Consider the following 17,434-nt stretch of genomic DNA (forward strand, 5'->3'; position numbering starts at 1 on the left):
CATCACCCTGAGTCCTGGGGCACAAAGAAATGGGTGTGGTCAGCTCCAGCTTCCAAATGCCAGGTGCCGTGATGGAGTTAGGGGTGCAAGAGCTTTGGGGGAGCGAAGCTCTCAGAAGCACACATGGGAGGAAGAGAATTTGTGGGCAGGGACCCCAACTGAGGAGCCAGGTCCCTCTCTGTCTCCACCCACTTGGTCCCTACGAGGGCCGGCCCTGGGCAGTGCTCCCGTCCCTGGGTCTTCTGGGTTTTCCCTGTGACCTGCCCTTGTCCCCTGCCACGGTGCCACCCCCACACCATGCCCACTCCCCTCTTGGGAGCCCAGGGCCCTCCCCTCTGCACACCCCTCCCTCCAGGTCCTGAAGGGCAGTCTGACCTACAGAAGTGGGCTCAGTGCCCCCATGCCTGCCTGGCTGCACCTCCTGAGTCCCGCGGATGCAGGGTCCTGGCCTCCTGGCCGTGCTGAGCGCTGCCGGGATCCTCTGCACCTAGCAGGGCCCACAGCATCCGCCTGTGCTCTTCCTATCAGGACTTGGGCATCCATGGACTTCTGTATTTGCGGAAGGTTCTGGAACGAGTGCCGTACGGGCGGTGAGGACAGCTGGATACACGTCCGGGAAGGCCTGTCCGGATCTCCCCTTCAGAGTGATGGTTACAGCACTAGAAAGCAGCAGCAGATTCGCTCCGTGTTCACCGTAGGCCAGGCAGGTGCCAAAGCCGCAGTCCACGTCGGTCCACAGCTCGTATCCCAGTGGGGCCAGGGCTGTCCTCATCCTCACTTATGGGCGAGGAAATTGTGGCAATGAGGAGTTTAATTGGCTATCATGGAATTGGTTTTGTTTCCCCAAATTAGGACGATGTGGAAGCCCACCGTGGAATAGCTTGCCCCTGTGTCTGAAAGAAGAGGGTTGGGCGGGCGCCTAGCTCAGAGGCTAAGATGCTGCCTTGAGACAGACGCTGGCATCCTGTGTCAGAGTGACTTGGTGGGAGTCCCCGCCCCGCTGTGGTCCCAGCTGCCTGCCAGCATGCACCCTGGGAGGCAGCAGGTGACGGCTCCATACCTGGGCCCCTGCCGTCCTCCCAGGAGACCTGGATGGAGCTCCTGCCTTCAACCAGGCCTAACCCCCACTTTTGCAAAGGTAGTTGAACGAAGGAATGGGAGATTTCTCTGTCTCTCACCTTTCAAATACTTCAGCATCAATAACATTTAAAATATATACACATTTAAAATGCAGTAAGATATATTTGCACACCATTTATTACGCGAACCGTGTTTAAGGGTACATCTGGGTGTGGCTAAATACCACCACCATCCAGCCACAGGAGTTTTTCATCTTGCGAAACTAAACTCTTCCAGGCACAGACTTCTCATGTTTACAGCGAACGAGGTGCTTCAGAGAGCAGGGGTTTCACTGCCAACTCAACAGGAAAAAGGTGTGCATTTTACTAACACGAGCCTGTACCGTTTTAGTCTGTAGCACACACGTGTGTAGGCCCTGCCATGGTCTGATACCAGCACCGAGTGCCATTGTAAACACGGTGAAGGCACCAAAGGCTTCCCAGCCCCAGTTGCCACTTCCTGGCCTTGTGCGTGTCCTGCAGGCTTCTGCACACAGGTGCCATGGCCCAGGCCTCTCGGGCCCTTGGCTCTACCTTGCAGGAGCAGCCACGCTCACCACCCCAGGAAGCGGCTGACTCCAGGGCTGTTCCCTTGTGCCAGCTCCTCCTCCACATGAAGTCAGCGTAACCTTTCTCTAGCGACAGGGCCAGGCTCCCTGGGCCTGATGGGGCTCCCTGCACCCCAGGGGTGCCTGAGGGGTGCAGGAAGCTGGCAGGTGGTGGAGGCACACACGTGCTGTCTACCCTTGGGGCTGCTCCTCCGACAACCCCGGCTGGGTCATGTTGAGTCCTGGTATTCCTCCCTCCAGGGAGAAGCTGCCACTTTGCCAAGCTACCTCAAGTCCACGCCGTGAGCTCTCTTGGTGGCTGTGGCCTGTGGGTAATGCGGGGGTGGAGAAAACATTTGGGTTTTGTGCAAGGGTCTCTAGCAGGCAGGGGCGGCACCCAGGCCCTCTAAGTCTGCACAGGTAGCAACTCAGTGGCAGGCAGGCTCACAGGGGCCGTGAGAAATGAGCGGCCTGCTTCCCAGCCCTGTGTGAGGGCCAGGATGTGTGCAGACAAGTCCTAGGGAAAGGCCCACCCTGCTTAGGCTCCTGTAGCTTCCCTGGTGGCTTCTCGGTGCCAGCCGTGTCTTTCTTCCTGGTGGTTCTCAGCCAGGGTGCACAAAGGCTGGGGTGGTCTGGGCCTGCGGGGACGGTGCTAAGTTGGAACCTGGGTAGGTGTGGACGGAGGCAGGCCTGGCCCACCTCTGCTGGCTGGGGCTGGGTCTCAGTTCTCTGCAGAGCTCCTCATAGGAGCCACTGATCTGGAAGAACGCAAACAACAGTTCCCTCTCGCGTGTGAGCCGGAGGCCCACAGATGGCCTTTGTATCTCAGGCGGGGGTGTGTGGGGGCAGGGAGGGAGGTGAGCCACTCTGATACGGGATACTGGTGTCCCAAGTGCCAGGGGTGATTTGTCCCATCAGGAAGCTAATGACCGTGACAAACATAATGGCCGCCAACATATACTGACCCCTCACTCTGTGTGAGACCCTGAGCTGGGAGCCTCACGGAATCCTCGGCCCCACGAGGCAGACACTTGTGCTATTGTCCCCACTTCACAGACAAGAAAACTGAGGCTCACTGAGTTTTTCAGGGGAGGCTTGCAGTGAAAATATTAATCCCCTGTTACAGTGGCTTGGGCACAGGCTGGGCAGCTTAAACACCGGACTGCATTTGCTCACACTTCTGTAGGCGGCAAGGCCAAGACCAAGGTGTGGGTGTGACTGTGTGGTGGGTGTGACCGTGTGGTCGATGGTCAAGCCTCTTCCTGTGCCATAGGCAGCCGTCTCCTGGTTGTGCCCTTCCTGTGTGCACGCTTGGAGGACAAGCTCTTTCTCACACTTCTTCCAAGGAGTCCCCTCTCAAGGGCTCAGGGCCCACTCTTACCACGTCGCCTGTCGCTACCTCCTTCATATAAGCCCTACCTCCAAACACAGTCACTGTTGGGCTGTGGGTGAATCTGGGGAGGGGGCACAATTCAGGCTCTGTCTCCTAACATCGTATGGAAGCTCCTCACCCCCAGTGTCTATGTCTAGTGTAGCTCTAGTTCTGAGGACCACAGGTCTGGCCTAACAGCCGATTGCAAAAACTGCTCACTCCGGAGACTCCAGCCAGGCTTCTGGACTCTACACCTGCCAATAAATGCCTGCATGGGGTATCATTTCTCTTCTGCTGAGGTCACCTGCTCGCTGCCGCTTATTGCCACGCCTCTGTCAGTTTATTTTCTGTTGTGCTGGTGGTAGAAGGCCATGCAAAGTTTCTTACACCTGTAGCTATGGCGTGAGCCCACAAACCATGTGTGCAGATATGTGAGGAACTAAAACCAAAGCCCACACATTGCAAAACAGAGGTCATTTTAGTCTTGGCCTTGATAGTTACCCGGGAGACCAGGTTCAAGTGCAGAATTCTTGCACTCTGGAGTTCCATGTGGTTTTGTGGGAAGGGACAGCCAGAGTCCCCCAACTTGTGCCCACTGCTGATCTGGACACACGTCTTAGCAAGGGTCTTACACCACTGGGGATTCCCAGGTCCCAGGGGGCCAGAGCATGGTGTAGCAAACTTCAGGTAGGGCTACTGGCTCCAGTGGACACGATTCCCAGTTTTGTGGGGAGGGGGCACAGACTGGGATGGATGAGGGCTGAAACCCCAGGCCAGGGGAGGTAACTGTGCAATAGGGAAACAAGTACATGGAGAAGGCTGCACGGCTGCAGAACCATGGGACAAGGCTTGTCTGTGTGCACGTGTGCCTGAGCTGGGAGGATACCGACACTCCAGGACTTGTGATGGGGGTTATGTCCCGGTAACCCGGCACACCTGGAGAAAAGCCAGCGCTGCATCGAATGCCCTTTAACCACAGAACACACTGGCTGTTTTCGTTTGTGATCCTATTGTGAGCCTGGAAAAAAAGATCCACGTTCAAAATTCCAGGCGCACATTTCCCTGCATCTACATAGCTTTTGCATCATCCTACAGTGGAAAAATCCGGGCCCATCTGCACCTCTCTCTCTGTTTAACATGCACAGTTCCTTTTGTTGAAGTAACACAGTGGAATATTTCCCTAAGGCTTGCGAAGCATCCGCCTCCATCTGCACTTGGCTTTTCTGTGCCAGCCATGGACGCGCTGTAGGTCAGACGCAAACCCCGGCGTCTGGCAGAGCCCTGCAGGTGAGCTCGGCAGGCGGCCCCTCCCTCGAAAACCTCTCTCCATTCTGTCTGGAACACAGCAACTGGCTGAAGGCATTTTTTTTTAATGAACCAGGGAAAACTGAAATCAACTAGGACTTTTGTTAGGTGTGAGAAGAATATTATGGCAAAGCTTAAAAGAGAGGCCTTCCTGCTTCGCTGAATGTCCTTAAGGATTTCAAGGTGGAAAGCCGGGTCAGTGTTTGGCAGGGAGAAAGGAGGCTTGGAACCCACGTTTATGAATATGGGTCCCGGCTCTGCTCCCAGTTCCAGCTCCCGGCTAATGTGGAGCCGTGGAAGCAGCAGGTGACGGCCCAGGGACTCCAGTCCCCTCCATGGCAGTGAGAGCCCCACACGGAGTTCCAGGCCCAGTCTCAGCCCCACCAGTCCGGGACATTGGACCAGAGGATGGGAGCTCTCTCTTTCAAATAATAGATGCTTTTTACAGAATGAAATGTCTGCTGGGATGCTTTAAAGCTACCACAGAGGGACCCGTGTTGTGGCACAGGCTGAGATGCCGGCACCCCACATCCGAGTAGGGGTTCCAACTCCTGCTACTCTGCTTCCAATCCAGTTCCCTGCTGATGCACCTCGGGAAGCTCCTGAAGATGGCCCAAGTGCTTGGGCCCCTGCACCCACGGGGGAGACCAGATGCAGTTCCTGGCTCCTGGCTTCAGTCTGGCCCAGCCCCGGCTGTTGCAGCCATTTAGGGAGTGAACCAGTGGAAGGAAGATCTCTCTCTGCCTCTTTCTCTCTTGCTGTGCCTTTCAAGTAAATAAAAATCTCTAGGGCCAGTGCCGTGGCTCACTTGGTTAATCCTCTGCCTGCGGCGCTGGCATCCTATATGGTCGCCGGGTTCTAGTCCCGGTTGCTCCTCTTCCAGTCCAGCTCTCTGCTGTGGCCGGAGATGGCAGTGGAGGATGACCCAGGTGCTTGGGCCCCTTTACCCGCGTGGGAGACCCGGAGGAAGCCTCTGGCTCCTGGCTTCAGATCAGCGCAGTGCCTGCTGTAGCGGCCATTTGGGGGGTGAACCAACGGAAGGAAGACCTTTCTGTCTCTCTAACTCAAATTAAAAAAAAATCTTTAAAAATAATAAAAATTATTGCTGAATAAAAGCCTGCGTGCAATAAAGATCATTGTTTTTTAAAAAAGAAAGGCAGAAGTCGGACCACGATGGGAACTGGCGGTGGGGTCTGCCGCCCATTTCCCGCTCCTGCCCGCGGCCCCGCCCCTGCCCGCGGCCGCGCCCCTGCCCGAGGCTCCGCTGTCCCGCCCCCGCCCGCGGCCCCGCCCCTGCCCGAGGCTCGCGGCCCCGCCTCTCCCCGCGTTCTGCCCCTATCCGCTGTCCCGCCCCTGCCCGCGGCCCCGCCCCTGCCCGAGGCTCCGCTGTCCCGCCCCTGCCCGCGGCCCCGCCCCTGCCCGAGGCTCCGCTGTCCCGCCCCCGCCCGCGGCCCCGCCCCTGCCCGAGGCTCCGCGGCCCCGCCCCTGCCCGCGGTCCTGCGCCGGCGCCAAGGCCGGGGGCGGAGCCGGCCGGGCTGGGCTGGGCGGGCCGGGCTCTTCCCGCTTCCTCCCGGGGCTGCGGCGCTGCTTCGCCGGCGCCCGGAGCGCCCTGCCAGCCGCTTTCTGGCCGCGGACCGCACGCGGACGGGGTAAGGGCGGCTCTGCGGCGGCGCCTGGGGACCGGGGAGCCGGGGCGGAGGGCGGGCAAGCCGGGGGCGCGCTGGAGGGGTCTCCGGCGGGAGGGCGCGGGTGGCGGGTCCGCTCTGGGCGCGGGCGGCACCCCCGGGGCCCGGAGCGGGGACGCCCTGGGGACAGCAGGGGGGACTCGGGAGCCGGGGCAGCCGGTAGGCGGCGGCCGGTCCTGCGGTGGCGCCTTGGCTGGCCGTCCGTCCAGGGAGCGCTCGGCGCGCCACACTCGGCTCCGTCCAGGTTCCTGCCCTTTTAGGCGGTGTCTGAGCCAGGGGTCGCACGCTGCGTTCGCCGAGGTCGTCCCGCACCCCGAGACCCGCGCTCTCACCTGGGCTGCAGGTGCAGCCGCGCTGGGCCAGTGCCGGTCCCGGTTCTGCTATGCGCACCGCCCGTGGACGGCGGGAGCGCTTTGATGGGCCGGGCTGCTGGTCGGTTGGGCCGGCTTCCCGGTGACCAGGGTGCCGGTAACTGGTCAGCCCTGATCTGGGTCCTCGGAGGGGGCGCGGACCCCTGGGCCGTGCCCACGCCCATCCATAGCGTGCTCTGTCCTGTGCACACGCAACTGTGCTAAAGTTTAACTTAAAAATTAGACACGGGGAGAGGTCAGCCACGTAGCCAAGGACCCAGTGTAGGAGTGATGCTGCTGCCTGGGGGGTCTTCACCATAAGCACCCCGCTGTCAATCATAAGCAGGACGCCTGCAGGGGACTGTTGGGTGGGCAGCGCGTGCGGCGTGGGCGTGCCCGGGGTGCGCTGCACAAGGGACGGTCCGTGTCCTGCGTGGCGCCCAGCGGGACAGGGCGGGACGCGGTGCACTGTACCACTCGAGTTGTTGTTCATTTCTGGAATTTTCCGTTCAGTATTTGCAGTGCTTGCTGGCGGCAGGTACTGGAACCCTGTTTGGGATTGCCTCGGAAAGTTCCGTTTTTCCCGGGGTACGCGAGGACGTGGGCTCCGGAATATTCCAGGTGATGCCCAGGGCGCTTGCCGGGCTGAGGGGGAGGGCCGCTGGGCGGAGCCTTGGCTCCCGCCTCCAGGTGCATGGGCGCAGGCGTGGCTCTGCCTCCCTGCCTTGGGTGGGCACTGGACTGGGAGGTGCCCGGGCCCGGCCAGACTGGGAGGGGCTTGCACTGGATGCCAAGATGGTGCCCAGAAGCCTGCGTTCAAGGCCAGCCTCCAAGAGTGGCCATTTCGTTCTCCGTGGCCTGGCAGGTGGCCCCAGGTGGCCGCCCCAGCCCCCTCAACGCCTACCCACGCTGGGGAGGGTCTCTAGGTCTGGGGGTCTCCCAGCGCTTGGCACATTGGGCTGCAGAGTTGTTCATTGTAGGGGCTGTCCTGGGGTACCCCCTCCCTGCTGTGACAACCAGAGGTTGCCTGATGTCCCCTGGGAGGGCGGCGCCCCCAGGGGTGACTCCTCTGCACCCCGCAGGCTGGCTCACTGCTGTGCGGCCTATGCCCACAGCCCCCTCTCCACGCAGGAGCCCCTGCAGCCTGAACTTCCGGCCTTGGTCCGTGCACTCTGAGTGACACTCATGACACGCGAGCACGTGCACCTTGCAAAACGCGCCCAGGGCCTCTCTGTGGGGATGTGAGGTCCCTGCCACTTGACAATGGTGTGCCCGATGCACTAGGGCACAGAGCAGGTGGGATGCTGAAGATCAGCAGGCCGTGCCCATCACCCCAGAGGTCACCCTGGCCAGACCTTTCTGTGGGCATCCTGTCCCCTGTGCACAGTTCCAGGAGCCATTCCCCACTGGACAGGTGCTCCCAGAGCTCTTTCCTTGTTGCACCGGTAACTCTGGCTGTGCGCTCTCCTACAGCGCGGGCACCTGCCACTGTCCAGGCAGAGCTGCCGTGGGTGCTCCTGGGCCAGCTCCCTGTGCACACAGGTGAGGGGTTCACCAGGACTGCCCCCTGTTTGGGGATCATGGTCACAGCCCAGTCTCCCTTCCCTGAGGCTGGCACATGGTCCCTCTTAGTGGATATGTGGCCCTTTTCCTGCCTCTGCCATGGCGCCCTCTGGTGGCGAGATGAGGCACTTCAGGCCTGTTCCCTGCTCTTTTCCCCACTCCCCTACCAGGGAGCTGGCTGGGCTGAGCTGCTCTTACTGGCCTTTGCCTCTTTCTCTCTGTGTGTGTGTGTGTGTTTCCTGTTCCTTGTTGATTTATGGGAGGTTTTTTGTTTGTTTGTTTGTTTTGTTCTGTTTTCTTGCACACTCGTCCTTTGTCTTTTCTGTTGGTTCCAAATACTGTCTCCTAGGGCTTGTTTCCAAATGTTACTTACATGTCTTTGAAGTTTGTGGTCAAGCTCATCGTCAGTCTCCTGCCCTGGGTTTTTGCTTTTGGGGTGTGTGTGCATATAGGTGTGTGTGCCTGCTCTAACCTTTTGGGGTCAAAGGTCTTTGACCGTCCTGGACCAAGCCCTGGCTGCCAGCCCGGGAGCTGGACAAAGCAGACAGCTTCCGTGGGTTCTGCCCCGGGCCCGGCACCTGACCCCGTGTAAGCCCTGCTTCCGTGCTATAACGTCCTCACTGCGCAGGCAGCCGCTGAGAAGATGTGAGAGCCTACTTTCTGTAACTGGTCATGACCCATTTTTTTTTTTTTTCCACAACTGATAAATCAAGAACCTACACATTTCCCCAGCTCCCCAGACAGTGAAACATTGAATATGTGTGTGTATTGAACCCATCTGAACATTTAATTAAAACCATTAACCTGAAGCTGGTGCTGTGGCATAGTGATCTAAGCCTCTGCCTGCAGCACCGGCATCCCATATGGGTGCCAGTTTGAGTCCCGGCTGCTCCACTTGTGATCCAGCTCTCTGCCGTGGCCTGGGAAAGCAGTAGAAGATGGCCCAAGTCCTTGGGCCCCTGCACCCGCGTGGGAGACCCAGAGGAAGCTCCTGGCTCCAGATCAGCCAGATTCATTGCTGCCATTTGGGGAGTGAACCAGCAGATGGAAGACCTTTCTCTCTGTCTCTCCCTCTCTATGTCTGTAACTCTACCTCTCAAATAAGTAAGTAAATAAACCTTTAAAAACAAAAAAGACAAGACATGCTCTAGTGGTTCAAGGAGCAACCTTAAAAGAAAAAAATAACCACTAACCCGCTACACCGAGTTCCCGTGATGCTTTCCGTGTGCACCCGGGGTCGGTGTGGTTCTGACACTGTTGCTTCACTTATGTGAAAGCTGATGGCCGGGCTCAGCCCTCCCGGGGAGGGTGCAGACACACGTGGCTCCCTTCACCTGTGCTTTCCACGTGTGGATCTGGAGACTGTCCAAGCACTGCTGCCTTTGTACTGGACACGGGCGGATGTTTTTCTTATCATTAGTTCCTAAGCAGTACAGTGTACCAATCCTTTTTTTAAAAAAAGATTTATTTTATTTATTTGAAAGAGTTACAGAAACAGGTGGAACCAGAGAGAGGGAGAGAGAGAAGTCTTCCATCCGCTGGTTCACTCTCCAGATGACCTCAATGGCCAGAGCTGAGCTGATTAGGAGCCAGGAGCCAGGAGCTTTTTCCAGGTCTCCCATGAGGGTGCAGGAACCCAAGGACTTGGGCCATCTTCCCAGGCCATAGCAGAAAGTTGGATCGGAAGTGGAGCAGCCAGTACTCAAACCAGCGCACATATGGGCTTCCGGCACTGCAGGCTGGGGATTTAACCCACTGTGCCACAGCCCCAGCCCCAGTATAACAACTCTTTTTGAAGAGTTTCCATTGCATTAAGTTGTTTTTTTTAAAAGATTTATTTATTTAATTGAAAGAGTTACAGAGAGGCAGAGGCACAGAGAGAGAGAGAAAGAGGTCTTCCATCCGCTGGTTCACTCCCCAAATGGCCACAATTGCCAGAGCTGAGCCAATCTGAAGCCAGGAGCCTCTTCCAGGTCTCCCACACAGGACCCAAGCACTTGGGCCATCTTCTGCTGCTTTCCCAGGCCAGAGCAGAGAGCTGGGTCTGAAGTGGAGCAGCCAGGACTTAAACTGGCGCCCATATGGGCTGGTGGCACTGCAGGCTGTGGCTTTACCCTCCACACCACAGCGCTGGCCCCTGCATTAAAGGCTTAGAAGCACGCGAGAGACGACTTCCGTTTTACTGGAGGATGGCGCACAGGGAATGTGCAGGGGCTGGAGCGTCCTGGACACCTGTGTGTGTGTGTGTCCGTGTGTGTATGTGTCTGTTTCTGTGTCTCTGTGTGTCGGTGTGTGTGTGTCTATGTGTGTATGTCTATATGTCAGTTTGTCTGTGTGTCCATGTGTGTGTATGTCTCTGTGTGTGTGTCTGTGTCTCTGTGTGTGTGTGTCTGTGTGTATATGTGTCTCTGTGTGTGACTGTGTGTGTCTCTGTGTGTGTGTCAGTTTGTGTGTGTGTATGTGTCTGTTTCTGTGTCTCTTTGTGTGTCTGTGTGTGTCTCTGTGTGTGTGTATGTATCTGTTTCTGTGTCTCTGTATGTGTCCGTGTGTGTGTCTCTGTGTGTGTCTGTGTGTCTGTGTGCTGGGTTCCCGGGATTGAGTCTGGGTCAGGCACTGGGCCTGGCCTGTGTGTCTTCATGAGCCTGCGCGGTCACAGGCTGTCATGGCAGGAGCCCGTGATGGTCATGTCTTTACGGACTTGTCTCCGGTTGGTTTTCTCGAGATTCCGAGCCTGCCCCGGCAGGGAGGGGCTCCAGGTGGGCCTGGCGGGCCGCCCCCGCCCCTGCCCCAGTTTCCTGGTATATTAGGAAACTCGTTTGTGCTGCCCCCGCTCTCAGCAGTTAGCGAGGTCGAGAGAAGTCTCGGCCGCTTGGGGACGAGGCAGTGACGCTGTGTGGCTCTTGTGCCGTGATCGCTTCGTTCTTTGCCAAGTTGGGTCTCGTTTATTTGTTTATTATTTATTTGAGAGGGCGAGAGACGGAGACACTGCACATCTGCTGGCTCACTCCCCAAGTGCCTGGGTGCTGGAAACTCCCTCTGGGTCTCCCAGTGGCCAACCTGCTGCCGGCCAGGGTGCCCGTTAGCAGGACGCCGGAGCCGGAACTTGAGCCCAGGCTCTCTGATACGGAATGTGGTTACCCACGCGGTGTCAACCTCGGAGCCAAAGGCCTGCCCGTGGGCCCTCTTGTTAACGTCTTTTCCAATCATCCTATCCCTTCTGCCTGGCTGTCCCAAGACTGCCCCTGCTGTCGAGTTTTCCTGGTCTTGGTTCAGTTTCTACTCTTCCCAGCGCTCGTGTGGCTTGTCCGCTTGTCCCCATTCACACACCTAAACTGCGGAAGTCCTCAGAGAGGCAGTGGAATTAAGTAATGACCACGCAGTACAGAGAAATCCGTCTTCATACCCTCCGGCTAGGGTGCATTTCATCCTGGACTGATTTGCATCGATGATGGACTCTGGTCGCATCGTATCTTTTTCTGGGCTTCCTGAGCCATCGTGTTTTCTGCCATGATCTTGGTAGTCTGGAGTGTCACAGGGATGGGTGTTCAGGAACTAACGCTGAATTCTCCAAGCAACTCCCGCTTGGTCACCCTCCGGCTTGTGAGTATTGGCGGAGGGTTTTGTGTCTGTCCCCAGAGCACGCTGGTTTGCGGTGTCCTTGGGCTGTCCTTGTCGAGTTTTGGTATCGGGCTATACTGGTCACCTCTAAGAAGCTGGGAAGTGTTCCTTCGTTTTTGAACCTTATTTTGCGTTTTCAGAGTTCACCAAGATTTGGTAATGATTCCCTAGCTGCCCGCAGGCTTCGTTACGTGAGGACCCTGGTCTCTGGCTTTTCCTTGGAGGCGCTGTTTGGATTCCTGGTGCGGTCTCCGTGTTCGTAGTTCTGTTTATATTTCACTTCTTCTCCAGTCATTTGTGTGGGTTTGCTTGTTTCTAGCGATCTGTGTGTTTTCTGATCTGCTGGCTTCATAGTATCCTCTTGTAACAATGACTCTTTAAGCTTGTTAGTGTCCTCCCCTGTTTCGCTCCTGACTATGTATTTGAGCGTCTCTCATCTCTGTCTTCGTAGTCAGTTCAGCTAAAGGTTTGTCAGTTTTGTTGATCTTGCCACGGACACAACTTATGGTTTTCTTGCGTTTCTCCATTATTTTTCAATTCTCCATTTCATTTATTACCACTCTAATCTAATTTTCTTCTTACTTCTCACTTACCTTTTTGGGTTTTGTTTGCTCCTCTTTTTCATGTCACTGAAGGTGGAAGATTAACGTATTATTAATAACTATTATTAATTAATAATATATAATTTAAGGTCGTTTAAAGCTAGATTTTGGCATCGACAGCTATAAATTTTCCTCTGAGCCCTGCGCTTACCACGCCTTGTAAGTGTAGCCTTGTTGTGTTTTCATTTTCATTGCTCTCTGAGAATTTCCTCACTTCTTTTGTGATTTTTATGGCTGACTCATCAGGTATCTGGGTGTGTCGTTTTATTCCCCCGTGGGTGTGAATTTCCCCAGTGTTACTCCATGGCTGATTTCTAATTTCACTCCACTGCAGTCGGAGAACATCCTTCGTGCGACGTGAATCCCTTTAAACGTGTTCAAACTTGTTTACGTGTCTAACGGGGGTCCCTCACACAAGGCCTTGTGGATGCACTTGGTATGCGCCACTTTGCGCTGTGTAAGCCGCTGGTCTACCCGGGGCTGCTCTCGCTCGCTCGCTCTCTCTCTCTCTGCTGTGAACATGTCCTGTTTTGGGTGGTGTCTTTTGGAGCTAATTCGCCTACAGTGTGGTTCAAGTCTGGTGTTTTCGGGTTGATCTAATGGCCCCGCCAGTTATTGGTAGTGGAGCACTCGCGTCTCCAACTATCGCTGTTGAATTTTCTTTCCCTTAGTCCCCCAGGTTATGCCTTGTGTATTTTGAGACTCTTGTGTTAGGTACGTGTGTGTTTATACTTGCGATATCGTTTGGGTAGATATAGGTCGGATAGCCGCCTTTGCAGTAACAGTTTTTGTCCTGATGTCTGTTTCGCCAGATATTAACTAAACCACTCCAGCTCCCTCCTGGTTGCTGTTTGCACCTTTTGTCTTTTTAAGTCCTTTTACTTTGTTCCTTTACATCTAGTGTAATTTTATTTCTTTTCTTTTCTTTTCTTCTTTTTTTTTTTTTTTTGACAGGCAGAGTGGACAGTGAGAGAGACAGAGAGAAAGGTCTTCCTTTGCCGTTGGTTCACCCTCCAATGGCCGCCACGGCTGGCGCGCTGCGGCCGGCGCACCCTGCTGATCCGATGGCAGGAGCCAGGTGCTTCTCCTGGTCTCCCATGGGGTGCAGGGCCCAAGCACTTGGGCCATCCTCCACTGCACTCCCTGGCCACAGCAGAGAGCTGGCCTGGAAGAGGGGCAACCAGGACAGGATTGGTGCCCCGACCGGGACTAGAATCCGGTGTGCCGGCGCCGCAAGGCGGAGGATTAGCCTAGTGAGCCGCGGCGCCGACCGTAATTTTATTTCATATGTATCTTTTTTTTTTTTTTTTGACAGGCAGAGTGGACAGTGAGAGAGAGAGAGACAGAGAGAAAGGTCTTCCTTTTGCCGTTGGTTCACCCTCCAATGGCCGCCGCGGTAGCGCGCTGAGGCCGGCGCACCGCGCTGTTCCGATGGCAGGAGCCAGGTGCTTCTCCTGGTCTCCCATGGGGTGCAGGGCCCAAGCACTTGGGCCATCCTCCACTGCACTCCCTGGCCACAGCAGAGAGCTGGCCTGGAAGAGGGGCAACCGGGACAGGATCGGTGCCCCGACCGGGACTAGAACCCAGTGTGCCGGCGCCGCAAGGCGGAGGATTAGCCTGGTGAGCCGCGGCGCCGGCCACCTTTTGTCTTTTTAAGTCCTTTTACTTTGTTCCTTTACATCTAGTGTAATTTTATTTCTTTTCTTTTTTTTTTTTTTTTTTTTTTTTTTGACAGGCAGAGTGGACAGTGAGAGAGACAGAGAGAAAGGTCTTCCTTTGCCGTTGGTTCACCCTCCAATGGCTGCCGCGGCTGGCGCGCTGCGGCCGGCGCACCGCGCTGATCCGATGGCAGGAGCCAGGTGCTTCTCCTGGTCTCCCATAGGGTGCAGGGCCCAAGCACTTGGGCCATCCTCCACTGCACTCCCTGGCCACAGCAGAGAGCTGGCCTGGAAGAGGGGCAACCGGGAGAGAATCCGGTGCCCCGACTGGGACTAGAACCCGGTGTGCCGGCGCCGCAAGGCGGAGGATTAGCCTGTTGAGCCACGGTGCCGGCCGTAATTTTATTTCATATGTATCTTTTCAAGGTAGGACTTAGGTCTGCCATGTTGCTGTTTGTCTTCTGTGTGTCTCACGTCTTTTTCTTTCTCTATTTCTCCATTATTGCTTTCCTTTGCAATACATAGATATATTCCAGTGTCTCATTTTTAGTCTGCCTTTTTTTTTTTAGTACACAAATATGTCTGTTCCTTTAAACCAACTCTCTGTGTAGAGACCCGGGCCCTGCTGTTCCTGTGTGTATGGGTCAAGCGTCGTGCAGACCCTCCTGTACAGGGGGAGTGCATGGGTTCTCTCCATCTTCTTGGTCTGGGGCTCTAATCTCACCTCCCTTTGCCAGGGGTTTGCTGGGGACAGGGCTCCTGGTTGGGAGAAACGAGCCGCGGATCTCACTGAGTTTCCCGTGTTGGTGAAGGGCGCCCGCCCTCTTCTGGCTTTTGAGATCTTTGGAGGGTCTCGGCGTGGCTCTCTGCAAGTTCGTCCTCCTTAGACTTGAGTGTGCACAGGTTTTGCGTGTTACACCGTCAGCTCTTCTCCCTGCCCCCTTTGCTGTCTCCACTTTCTGGGGCGTCCCTCGTGTGTTCAGGCCTGCTGGCTAAGAGTCCACAATTTGCTGAGGGCCTGTGCCTTTTTCTCCACTTTTGCATTTTTGCTCCTCAGCTTGGATAATCTCTTGACTTACCTTCCAGTTCAGGGTATTTCCCCTTTTTTCTTCCTAATACTTATTTTTAACTGACACAGTTATACGTATTTGTGACATGCCTGTCAGAAAGAAGAGGCAGAGCCGAAGCCACAGCCCAGGTTTAGTCGGTGGAGTAAAGCCTGGGAGGGGCTCACTCCGGGGAAACAGGTGGCGGTTCTGTAGTGGGTTCTGTAGTGCAGCGTGGCTGCGAGGGACGTGGGTGTCTGAGCTAGAGCTGGGCTTGGGCCGGTTGTAAGAGTCCTGGAGATCCCAGTGGGAGCTGAGGCCGGACTCTGGGGCTGCGCTGCTGAGATGGGGGAGCGAGCTTGGGAGGAGTGGGGGGAGCCCAGGCTGATGGCGGGACTCTTCAGGGAGGGGTGTGTCCAGCAGTCAGGCGGGGCGGGGCTGGATCACAGGGCAAAGAACTGGGGGCCTGGCTGTGATGTAGGCAAGAGGTCACCATGGATCCTCGCTCCGTCAATACCAATGGGACGTTTTGATACATATATGCACCGTGTACTGTTCATATCTATCTTTTCAAACATTTAGCACTTCTTTGTGGCGAAAACCCTCAAAACCCTTTCTCCTTGCTTTTTTGTTCTTTTTTTTTTTTTTTTTTGACAGGCAGAGTGGACAGTGAGAGAGAGAGACAGAGAGAAAGGTCTTCCTTTTTGCCGTTGGTTCACCCTCCAATGGCCGCCACGGCCGGCGTGCTGCGACTGGTGCAACGCGCTGATCCGAAGCCAGGAGCCAGGTGCTTCTGGTCTCCCATGGGGTGCAGGGCCCAAGCACTTGGGCCATCCTCCACTGCACTCCCTGGCCACAGCAGAGAGCTGGCCTGGAAGAGGGGCAACCGGGACAGGATCGGTGCCCTGACCAGGACTAGAACCCGGTGTGCCGGCGCCGGCGCCGCAAGGCAGAGGATTAGCCTGTTAAGCACCGGCCTCTCCTTACTTTTTTGAAATGTAAATAATTGTTTCCCTCAGTCAGATCAGCTGTGAGCGCCTCTGAGAAATACCTTCTGGTTGTACCTTTTAGCATTTCCTTTTGGTTGCTTTTAAAGTTAATGTTAATCTCTCTGTTGACATTCCCAGTCTGAGTAGAGATCTTGTTAGTGCTTGGAACATATGTCCAGTTTCCGTCTGGTCGGCCTGACATGTGGGTTTCCTGGGCACACCCTCAGCTGCTCCCGTCCTGCACGGCATCCTTGCTTTCCTGTCTCCACGGGTTTGGTTGGAAAGGGGATGTTTTAAATAACACAGCGTGGCGGCTCCGGGAACGGGATTTCTCCCTCTGCCCGGCGCTTCTCCCTGCCGCAGCTCGTTGACTGACTCTGCAAGTACACCCCATCCGGTGTCGTATGTGGCCGCTGAAATCCCTGCTTAGCGGTCGGCTGGAGGTGGCTTCGAGGTCCCTGGGGACCCTGTGCATCTTCTGCCACCAGGACGGCACTTGACAAAGCATCCCTAGCCTCCACCTCTGCCCTGGGCTGCCCCGTGGGAGGGTGGGAAATTCAGTCCCCGGTGCTTCCTCCTAAGCTTTCCCGTTGGTCTGTCCCAGCCGTGACCCAGGGCCAGTGGCCAGGAGGCTCATCAATTGGCAGTGTCCCCCGCTGGCAGGTGTCTTAGAGCCATGGACTCCCAAGTTGCAAGACATACAGGGGGCCCTATGGGTGGGGCAGGGTCTTCCAGGGAGCCCCAGGGGGGTGAGGTAGCAGCACCCTCCATGCCACTGGTTCACTCGGAGGGAGAGGTGGGTGTGAAGGTCACAGGTCAAGGTCATCGTGGCTGGGATTCAGCCACTATTGTTGGATAGCGACTCCCCAGGTGGCTGCGTTCTGGCGTTGTGTAACCCCCTTGATTGAGAGAGCTTGGCAGGTTTTCTAGTTCAACTGATGGGAGAGGGACTTTTCACCAGTCCTGGATCCCCTGCCGTGGCTGCCTCCGGTTCATATCCGCCTGCTTCTAGAACGTTCTCCTGTAGGATGCTTTGTCCTCACCCCCATGCTAGTGGAACAACTGGCCATGGGGGTGCAGGAGCCCAAGGGAGAGGATGGGGGTCAGAGGGAGCGGCTCCAGCCCCGGGAATTCTGCCCTTGAACCTCTGCTGCTTTCTTCTCGCAGGTGGGGGCCGCCAGGGGCTCGTCTGCGCGCAGATGGAGGGGACGGAGCCCCGGCAGCGGAGGCCCGAGGGCTGCGGTCGGCCAGAGGAGCAGGGGCTACCGCCCACGCTCGGCACAGGCGGACCCCCCGCGGCCTCAGAAGCTGGACTTCAGAGAGTCCCCTCACGCCAGCTCTCGGCCCCCAAGCCCACAGACCCTGAGGCCGGCAGGGAGACAGCCTGGACCATTGGGCTGCAGGTGGCGCCGCCCTTCCTGTGTGCCGGCCTGGGGCTGTCCTGCGCGGGCGTGCTGCTGGACTACTTCCAGGTGAGAGGGAGCTGAGTGGGGGGGCCGGCCTCTGTGTCGCCCAGCGGGTGCACTGCTGCTGTTGGGCTCAGCTCCGCGGGTCCAGGGCCAGCTTTGTCGGGTGCCACT

At 56.7% G+C, this 17,434-nt stretch overlaps 1 protein-coding gene across 4 annotated transcripts in view; it reads left to right on the top strand.

The window, feature by feature from the left end:
• Positions 1 to 17,037: 17,037 nt before the first annotated feature.
• Positions 17,038 to 17,434, top strand: part of SLC41A3 (solute carrier family 41 member 3) — a 78,448-nt gene continuing 78,051 nt past the window's right edge. For all 4 annotated transcript variants that reach the window (XM_062200591.1, XM_062200592.1, XM_062200593.1 and 1 more), the window contains exon 1: positions 17,038 to 17,326. In XM_062200591.1, the coding sequence (XP_062056575.1) occupies positions 17,054 to 17,326 (273 nt within the window). In that variant the 5' untranslated portion in view covers positions 17,038 to 17,053. The remainder of the gene's footprint in view (positions 17,327 to 17,434) is intronic.

Source organism: Lepus europaeus, chromosome 9, assembly GCF_033115175.1.
Source record: "Lepus europaeus isolate LE1 chromosome 9, mLepTim1.pri, whole genome shotgun sequence".
NCBI lineage: Eukaryota > Metazoa > Chordata > Mammalia > Lagomorpha > Leporidae > Lepus > Lepus europaeus.